This window comes from Brachyhypopomus gauderio, chromosome 2 (assembly GCF_052324685.1).
Source record: "Brachyhypopomus gauderio isolate BG-103 chromosome 2, BGAUD_0.2, whole genome shotgun sequence".
Lineage (NCBI taxonomy): Eukaryota > Metazoa > Chordata > Actinopteri > Gymnotiformes > Hypopomidae > Brachyhypopomus > Brachyhypopomus gauderio.
This window is the reverse complement of record NC_135212.1, coordinates 17166689-17177507: the sequence shown is the minus strand read 5'-3', so window position 1 is coordinate 17177507 and position 10819 is coordinate 17166689. Positions and strand designations below refer to the sequence as shown.

The 10819-nt window shown below is 44.2% G+C and overlaps 1 protein-coding gene across 2 annotated transcripts in view; it reads right to left on the bottom strand.

The window, feature by feature from the left end:
- Positions 1-10819, bottom strand: part of LOC143490607 (SH3 and multiple ankyrin repeat domains protein 2-like) — a 203531-nt gene that overhangs the window by 30054 nt on the left and 162658 nt on the right. For both annotated transcript variants that reach the window (XM_076989141.1, XM_076989140.1), the window contains exons 18-21: positions 9706-9841; positions 7169-7249; positions 1357-1481; positions 884-995 (exon numbers count right to left, since the gene is read on the bottom strand). In XM_076989141.1, the coding sequence (XP_076845256.1) occupies positions 884-995; positions 1357-1481; positions 7169-7249; positions 9706-9841 (454 nt within the window). The remainder of the gene's footprint in view (positions 1-883; positions 996-1356; positions 1482-7168; positions 7250-9705; positions 9842-10819) is intronic.

Below are 10819 nucleotides of genomic sequence, written 5' to 3'. Positions count from 1 at the left end.
CTCAAAAGATAAATTATAAACCTACATTTAAAACTTAACAGTTCTTCAGTTAAACCAGCAAACCAGCTTTTAGCTGGACCAAACACACACAGGGGTTCTTCACATTGTTTGGCCTGTTTATTAGCACATCTGTCACTCAGCCTATCCCATTCCTTGCACAGCATGCGTTCCTGTAACTGGGACACATACGAAGTCTCCATACTCCTATGGAAGAGCTCTCATTTTGATCAGAGTGGACAGACTTATCCCCTTAAGAGGAGACATCAATCCCACAAACCTCTGCCTTAGGCATGCGGTCAAGAGAGGCAGCGGGAATCTGTGCAATCATGAATAAAATTACCATGTATTAAAATGCACTTTCTGATCAAGCATTTTTCCCCAAAATGCATAATTAACTCTAACGGTCCCACTAAAGGGATTTGGAGTTGCCAGCAAATCAATTTAACCATAATCAAATCTAATGAACTCACTAGTGAGACAGAGCTGCACAATGGCAATGCAAACTGGAAATAGCAATCAAACTAAACTCAGAAATAGATGTGCAGGTTAAAATAAGACTCCACAGGACATCACATCACCATGTCATGAAGTAACACCATATAACTCAACTAGTATATAGGCCAACTTTTGAGGCTGCATATCTCAGATGAACCCTCAAACGCTTTAAACAAGTCAGGGACATTTTATAAGGACAATCTAACATCAGTTTTTAGTTTCCCTGGGCTAATTATATCAGAATATGAGTGCATAGAGCTATCTTTTTGACTGGAGTCTTTAAAATAGATTCAGATCTCACACAATGCAACTTTTAAAATAATTCAAGTTCACCACGCTGTGATTTCCACAGGCCAGATAACTGATAAGCTGGTCTGGTGTGGCTTACCAATAGACTTCTGCCTCCTCATTGTGTCCTTTGGTAAACCGAGGAATGGGCCCTGGGGGCCACCAGGAACAGTGGGGGGGACAACAGCTACACCCTGCCGCTCATACATCGACTGAAGGAAAGGAGAAGGCTTTAGTAGAATTCGTTCACACAAAATGATTACCATCTCCTGTGTGATAAGGGCAGTCTCGAGGCAGTCTATCAAAAATTATATCAACCTATAGTATATACCAGCATGTGAAAAAGTATATTTACACAATAAAATTCCCTTTAAAGGATCTGTTCTCAGGGTTGTCTGACTCCATACTCAGAGCTGGGACAGTGGGCACTGCAGTTGATTGCGATCACCTAATTACCAATTCCTTCAAGGGCACACCATATGATTTGGTTGTGTTATAGCAGGGTAACCCCTAAACGCTGCAGTGCTGTAACCCTGGGTGCGTCACCCCTGTGTTAGTGAGAAGAGGAGTTACATTAAAATCCGTGGGTGTGGCCACACAGCGACTGGAGGGGCGGGGCTTGATAGTAGCCACCCTCATGTCCCCTGAAGCATTGTCCCTGCCCGTCTTCTGGGATGCTGCCATTTCGTCCACTTTATCTGCAACAGACACGACAGTCCAAACTGAACAAAGAGCAGCAGTAAGAACACCTTACCCTACAGAAGACAAGAAACAATCTCCACGGCCCCAAAACCAGCAGCTTGCTATATCTTATCGTCAAAGGAAACTTTTCAGAAGATAAAAAGTAAATAAAAAGAAAGGAAATAAAGAATGGAAGGCGATAAAGAGACAGGTCAGCCCCCAAAGCCGTGCAAGCTGAGAGAGACCAGCTACGTGCGTTTGTGTTAGCCTGCGGCACTGAGGCGCATGCTAGCGGATCCGTTTCGCCTTCTTTGGCCTGTTAACAGCCTCCATGCATTTGGGTGATTACTTAGTGTGACTTGAAAAACAATCCTCTTCTTCAGACCCTCAACATTAGAAGACTGAATATCTACGCAGAGACGGGGAGAGAAGAAGATTCAGAGGAGTCATACACACTCAGCATGCGACACACACACACCCATACACACCTAACCACACACACACCTAACCACACACACACACACACACCTAACCACACACACACCCATACAGACATCCAATAGCACAAACATGTAAGCCCATGTACACTTCATACAGACAGACAGACAGACAGACAGACACACACACACACACATCATTCTATATATTAAGTAAATAAGAAATTATTCTCTTTAAAAAAAATGTAGTAGTCTTAATAATTTTATATTAGACAACAGCTCTTAGTCTTTGTGGCCCACAGCAACAACTCATGACTGCATACAAGTGCAGCTCAATTAGAACGTCATCTCTCCTGGTCTTACAGTAGGAGAAGCAAACAAACCACCATGACCAAAGATCTGTTACACACGCAGGCCCAAAGCTCTGGCAGGTGAATTAAAACAGAGGTACCTGTGCTATCCAAACTGGGCTCTGGGAAACAGGGACACACGGCTCAGTGTGGCCCATTCTTTTAAAACACACTCAGATGCACACACACATATGCGCAGGCATGCATGCCCACACACAGTGACTGCTATACTTATAGCCAACAGCTTTACATGTACCTACATGCACACGCACACACATGTGCACTCACACACATGCATACACACTTGCACACACATACACATGCACACATACTAATATATAAGTATAAATGTAGAGAGAGAGAGAGAGAGAGAGAGAGAAAGAGAGCTATGTAAAGTGGTAAAATGGTAATTCAGGGGTTGAGTCAGTTGAGTCATTGAAATTTTACAGAGAACTCCATAGACAGTCCGAGACAGTCCAAAACAGAAAAGGTCCTGCAGTTATTGTGTATGACCGGTGACTGGATAGCCTGAATAGGTTTGCAAACTTTCCAAAATTATAAGAGCTAAGAGACTAGCACATCAGACTACTACACTCCCCAGTCACAAACACGCAAACAATCAACAATCAATCATCTAGCAATTCAAACAGTATTGTTCTGATTCTTGAACTGATTTTTGGGCCCAAAGCTGCTAGAAGCAATTGGCTGATATTCCTCTCAAACTAGGTGGTTTTTCAGTAACACCTAAATCTACCACAAAAAGCTTAGGTGTCACTTGATTCGGATCTTTCATTTGACACACATATATCAGGGTTGCCAACTTTTCAAGATCACTTGGAGTGAAATTTGGACCTGGAGGGGGGTGGCGAGTGTAAATTGTTGACGGGGTGGGGGGTGGGGGTAAAATGGACACAAATTAAGTATTATATTGCGATCGATCAATCGCCAGTGGTTGGCGCCAGAGCGAACTAGTAACTCATTGAATCATAGATGTGGATCAGAGGTAAATAAACTTGATTTTTTTTTCGGCGTGAGAAATCGGAAGTGTGGCGTGAGAGCATGTGAAGACGGTCAAATGCGTGTGTCTCACGCTCAATGCATGACAGTTGGCAACCCTGATATATGCAACATCACTAAGGCTGCCTTTTTCCATTTACATAATATCGCCAAGCTGAGACACTTATTTTCGTAAGCTGGTCCATGCTTTTGTCTCATCAAGATTGGACTACTGTAATGGTCTTCTAATTGGATGTTATAAACAGTCCATAAAGAAAATACAACTTGTACAAAATGCTGCAGCTAGAGTCCTAACTAAGGCTATAGGAAATTTGATCATATTACTCCCACTCTCGCGGCATTACACTGGCTTCCGATAAAATATCGAATTGAATTTAAAATTCTTCTGTTAACCTACAAGGCGTTAAATGGTCTTGCTCCACAATATCTGAGTGAACTCGTTGCTTACTACAACCCATATCGCTCTTTGCGCTCCCAAAATGCTGGATTTCTCTTAGTTCCAAAAATTTGTAAGAATACAGCTGGAGGCAGAACTCCTTTAAAGCCCCTCAGTTATGGAATAGCCTTCCAGCTCCAATCCGAGATTCTGACACAGTTCCAATCTTTAAATCTTGACTTAAGACTCACATATTTAATCAAGCCTTCAGTTAATATTCCCCTTGTGAAGGTGTGGGGCTCAGGGGCCCCCAGACATTGAGACTTCTGGTAATCTGAGATTTTGATGCTGTCATCCAGCTATGTCATTGCATCACTCTAGTTGTGACAATGACTTGGGTGTAAAACAATGTATCAGTGAGCCCTCATGACTGTGGTCACCTCTGAACCCCTCCCTTTAGTTATGCTGCTATAGATTAGCCTGCCAGAGTCACATGCTAATCACTGGCACGTGAGCTATGTATGTTTAAATCAATGATTCTTTAAATTGATGTTCACAAACTAAACCTATATTGTCTATCTTTTTACATGCTTCTACCCAAGACGATTGCATGCAAGCATCTACAAGCACCTAGGAGATGGTCTGGCTTGCCGGTGGATGTACTGATGCCGGGATTGTATGTGTCATTGCCGCAAGAGGACGTGCAGATGCTAGCTCCTACCTGAGGCTCACCACCGACTGTGACGACTTGGCCAGGGAACTATAACTATAGAACTACTTTTTGACCACAAATACGGACTTGTGCTAATGGGCTGCCCAATGGAGGATGGGTTCCCTTTTGGGTCTTGGTCCTCTTGAGGTTTCTTCCTAATCCCCACCATCATAGGGAGTTTTTCCTTGCCACTGTTGCCTCGGGCTTGCTCATTAGGGATCTGGACCCATACGATTGTAAAGCTGCTTTGTGACAACATGTGTTGTAAAAAGCGCTATATAAATAAATTTGACTTTGACAGAAGTTCCATCAACAATCTGTTTGCACAAGTCAGAATTTTGAATATTTAACTGACAGCACTGCCTCCTAGCCTTGAGTCTCCTAGCCTTGAGTCTCCTAACCTTGGGCCTCCTAACCTTGGGTCTCATAGCCCTGAGTCTCTTAGCCTTGAGTCTCCTAGCCTTGGGCCTCCTAGCCTTGGGTCTCCTAGCCTTGGGTCTCCTAGCCTTGGGTCTCCTAGCCTTGGGTCTCCTAGCCTTGGGTCTCCTAGCCTTGGGTCTCCTAGCCTTGAGTCTCCTAGCCTTGAGTCTCTTAGCCTTGAGTCTCCTAGCCTTGAGTCTCCTAGCCCTGAGTCTCCTAGCCCTGAGTCTCCTAGCCCTGAGTCTCCTAGCCTTGGGTCTCCTAGCCTTGGGTCTCCTAGCCTTGGGTCTCCTAGCCTTGAGTCTCCTAGCCTTGAGTCTGCTGGAGAAAACACTGCTGTGTTTCTCCAGTAACAGCTCAATTACAGAGAACACACAACACAGACACATAGGGACCTCAGATACTAATACCGTCAGGATCCAAACTGAGAAGACACAACCTTGATATAAGGAACACACTAGTAATTTAACAGCATTTACATGTCTGTTGGCGAGTTATTTCGGGCTATATATAAGGATCACTATGACTTACCACCTCTCTTTATCCTCAAGGTGGCTGGAGAAAGAATGGAAATCATACTGCACAGGTCAAGATTGAAAAGACAGCAATCTCTCTTTCACAGACACACACACTTACACTAAAAATCCCTATCTATACCTATATTTATACTGGTGACCAGACAGTAAAATTTACTTCTTAAGACATCAGGGTGACATCTAAATTAAATGAGGACAAAATGATACAAAACATTTCTTATCCAAACTAAAAGCATATGCTTGTGGGAGATTTTCCATGCATTTACCTCACAGCAAAATGAGCGGCAGCATCCTTTGGATGCTAGACGTCACCATTACAGGCGCCAAAGATGAAGAGAGACATGAACAAATGAGTCTCGCCATCATTTAGACGCCAGCAGGTGTAGACTAAGCAAAATGATAACCTACTTGTAACCTACAAAAAATAAAATACATTGAATATTGACATGGATTCATCTTTTCCTTAGTATTTCTCATTTCTTTCTCTCAGTCTCAGCCCTCCTGTACGGAAAGACCATCAGTCACAGGAGGAGGAGGATACTCCTCTGCTTGGTGTTCCCTACCGCGAGCCATGCGTCACTGCAAGGCAGACGTCTCCACTGCCTACGTGAGCACTCAGACACGCTGCTGACTGCCCTGAAATGAGGTTAGGCACTGCTGCACGCGACATCCCAATTCCTGCAGTTACGCTGGAGTTTGGAGTGAAACCTGAACGGCAGTGCTACAGTGTCTCAGGGCTTCAGGGCAACTGTTGACTCTGTTTCCCCGAGACTGGGCTGACGGCGGTGGGCAAAGGCGCAGCACAGACACATTCATCTCACACACCAACCTCTTCTCACACACTTTGGAGCCTCTTTCTATTGTCATGTCGGAAGTGTATTAACATCCGTTCACATAGCTCAAGTGTTTGGCTGTTTGACTCAATTTCTCCCTTTAATCACAATCACAAACCATGACAATCATGGGGCAGATAATGGCGGAGATGAAACGGGTTCAAATGAAACATGAGGACAAACGATGACAGGTAGATACGTCTGACTGAACTTTGCAAGAGCCCTTCATGCTGCGCTCAACCATGTCCATGCAGGCAGGATTAGTCCACAGCTGCGCCCGAGCAGGCGTCTGCTGCACCGAGCATGGGTACCACCATCCACGGCAGCACACGTCCGTACCCAGATAGCAAACGAGTGGTGGCTCAGTTCTGGCTCATGCCTACTACCTTCATTCAGCCCACGTACCACCGTGGAGTGAAGGAGGCGACCTTGTCCGAATCCAAGCACCAGGACACAGCCAGCTGGACCCCTTTGGCCCCTAGTTGGAAATGCCATACAAATGTTTCTCATGATAGGCATGAGGATGACATATGTCCTTGAGTTCAAATTATGTGACAAACTTTAAATTTGGCTGCTAGAGTTAGACTCATGAGTTGTGGCCCACGATACATTTGCGATTGCCACAGCTGACCCATAAGTGCCAGAAACAGGATTTTGCTTCAGAATTGTGTTTGCCTCAGAATCGCCTGCTATTGGGGTAGTCGACTTGTGCTGCGTCTAGAACAAATGTGTTATCATGCTTCTCCATTTGCACAACGCAACGTGAGATGAACATGCTTGAGCTCCAACCAGCAGAACATCACTGCTTACCTTTATCCACTGGTGACGTCGCAGCGAATCACCACAAGACCAAAAACCCACAAACAAAGACAGAAAGAAGCAGCCAATCAAGGCAGAGTTATGTGTCAAGCCAAGGAGGGGAAGGTTCAGGCCAGCGTTTCTGCACACGTTTGTAGATTTATGTGTGTGTGTATTCCTGAGTTTATGTGCATGTGTGTGTTTGCACTTTCACTAGTGTCTTACCTAACTCCTCTAATTCAGATGTCATAGACTTGGAGCGCATAGAGAGGGCTGTGGTTGGTGCTCTCTTCGGAGGAGGCGGGGCTATAGTGCACACACAGAGAGGCCAATCAACACATGCTTAAGCAGATTCAGTGTATTTCAGTTGTTCAGTCCAGTACCAGCCCAATGGCACAATCACAAGTATCTTTTTAATTAAGACCTGCTCACATGAGGCTGCTAAATGCAGGCCTTGCCTTTAGGTGACGGAAGCCTGGAAGGGCCAAAATTCAAACCCCACACTTCACCCTTTCCTGTCCTACAGTGGCACAACTTCACCTCGCTGTGCTCTCAGTACCACTTATATTAACCTCACTCACTACTGCAAAAAAGGAATATGACCAAGCTCGAAGGACAGAACCCAGATTCCAGCACAGCACTAGTGTAAAACAGATCACTCCAACCTGGAAAGACTCACAGCAAAACTAAAAATAACACCAAATAACACCTGTTCCCAATTTTTTAAATGTTATAAGAGGTCATTTCTATTTCTTTGTTGTTCCATTGTTTCTATGAAAAGACTGAAAGACAGAATTTGTCAATAATCTGTAAAATAATTACACAGTGTAAAAGACAAGGGGGGGGGGGGGGGGTCTTATTGGTGACTAAAGCTTATTGGTCGGTCACACGTTCCTGTTGGTCCAGTGTGTCTAGGGTCAGCTTCACCAGCTGTGTGGCACCTGTCACCTAGATGGGTGGTATAGGTAGAGGGGAGGAAGAGTGATGTGTTGGAGGGTTGTGTGTTTATATCACTACCTCCCTATATTGATACTACCATGATTAAACTATATGACAATAATAATGGGAAATAATGGACAGTTGAATAAGGGATACTGGCCCAGGCCAGGCAGGAGTGTGCTTGTGTATGCAGGTCTATCTATAATCCTCGAACTCTGACAGGGTGTAATCAGTACACCATCTCAGAAGGCATATTCAATACAGAAACTTCCTGCTGACTTACAGAAGTCTTTTGAAGTACAGGAACTTATTATTTCTCAGGGGACCTGAAAGAGCTTCCTTCTAACAATTCACATTCAGAATTGCAGTGTTTACGCAGGAGTTACAGCTGTGTGAGCACACGCTGAGAGAAGCACACCATCACCAGACTGGGTGACAAAATAAAGAGTGTGATCCTTTACATGCATATATTCTTTTGAATTGATTCCTGATTCCATGAATTGGTTCCAGACCCACTCACAACTTTACTTTACTCCTTTACTCCTTTTCTCTCACTCACTCACTCATATATCCATCTCTCTCCCTCTGTCGCTCTCTCTCTCTCTCTCTGGCATTGCAGAAGGCCTCACTGCCTCAACACATCGGCCTCGTTGACCGAGCCTGCAGGACGGGCTCTTCAGAACGCTCTTCAGAACGCACGCTCCCAGCCGTGAGCTGGTCTGAACTGGCAGATGGGCACAACGTGGTTCTCGTCTGGGAGCACCATGTGCCAAACGGCCAATCGGTGGGGCTCTGGCAGAACGGGCTGGCACCAGCCACTGTTCGCACATGTGCCCTCTGATGAATGCATTACGTCCTTTTACTGGGCAATGCTCCCAGAAACTCTACTGCCCAAAGGGTCCAGGGCTGACCTTGAAAGACTCCTCTGAGATCTGCAGAGACACGCTCCCCTTACAGAATAGTGGAGATGGGGTATACCTAAAAGAGCTTTTCACTACAAAACAGCTGCCCCTCAAAAATCCTTATAGCAAAGCAGAAAGCAAGATAGGCAGATAGCATTTAATAATGACTCAAACGCTCTGGGGAGTCCACTGATCTTGGCTAAACCTCTACTGCCCAGTTTGATTTTCTTAAGTGTAAGACTGCATCAAAATTGTAAGACTGAATAATTTATGACCACTAACTACAGATACATGAACATGACTCTGAGAGACACGTCTAATGTCTAGTCATGTAGCATTAGTCATCTCTACACAGATACGCCATACATTATACTATAATCATGTAGCATTAGTAACCTCTACACAGATACACCCTACATTACATTATAGTCATGTAGCATTAGTAACCTATACACAGATACACCCTGCATTACACTATAGTCATGTAGCATTAGTAACCTATACACAGATACACCCTACGTTACACTATAGTCATGTAGCATTAGCCTAACCTCCCACACAGTGTTACTGTTATCATGTGTCATATGCATACCTAGAGCATAAACCATGTGTCATATGCATACTTAGAGCATTAAAAATTCCAGAGAATTTACTCTGTAGCTAATATATGTTCACATATATATGAAAATAAATGTGTATTTATCCTCATGTACTCCCTTGGAGATTAACCCATGGCACCTTGCTTTGCCTGTTCTGTAGTTACGTAGCATGAACCCCCTTGCGTATTGATACTCAGACACATACTGACAACTCATCTTGATATAAAACTAAAGGCCTGTCCCCCACACATTACTTGTCATGACTGCGGTCAAGCAGGGAGGGCCTCGTTTCCAGCCTGTTGTCCTGCAGAGGGCGCTCTACCTTTTTTCCGGGCGGTGTCGTCATGGTCCAAGTTCCTGGTGACTGTCACTACCTTAATGACCAGCCGATTCCCCCCCTGTCGGATCATATTCACCACCTGCCTATGGCCCACCTTTACCACATTGTCCTGATTCACCTGGAAAACACACACACACACACACACACACACACACACACACACACACACACACACACACACACACACACACACATACAAAAACACAAACACACACACACACACACACACACACACACACACACACACACACACAACTATATTGATGTGGGAAATAAATAAAAAATGGTAATATCTCAGAAATCTGCAAAATGTAATACTGTTTAGCATTGTAAAGGCCAGGTTGCCAAATATTCACTTTATATCCTTACTCAGCAATTCCCCACACATAACTCATCATACATGTGAGCAATAAACAAATGTACTTGTGGTTAGCCTCCACATATTATGAACACACAAGTAAGAGCAGATTAGGACATGCCAAAATCACACCAGGGTCTAAAGGTTTCTGGAAGGTTCAGCTGTATTTGTGAAGTACCATTACATTATAAACTCTCTCTCTCTCTCTCTCTCTCTCTCTCTCTCTCTCTCTCTCTCTCTCTCTCTCTCTCTCTCTCTCTCTCTGGGGGCTTTCACACATATAGCTCATGGGCAGAAGAGGATATGAGTCATGATACTGCAGAACACACACACACACACACACACACACACACACACACACACACACACACACACACACACACACACACACACACACACACACACACACACACACACACACACACACACACACACACACACACACACAGACTGTATAATCTGGACCTGGCTATTACTGTAATTTTTTTCTATAAAGTGGTGTCTGAGACTAAAAGCAAGCATTTATACTTGACAATAGCCAGACAGTTTTGTGATGTTAGTAACATGGCTGAGGCTGTTAGTAATGTCACATGAGCACTTTGAGAAAACACTGATAATTATATTTGTGCAGCAATACATCATGGGTATGCTACATACATTGATTTCATATACGGACACAGATCTATCATGTTATTATGACATCTGTCACTGTGTGTGTGTGTGTGTGTGTGTGTGTGT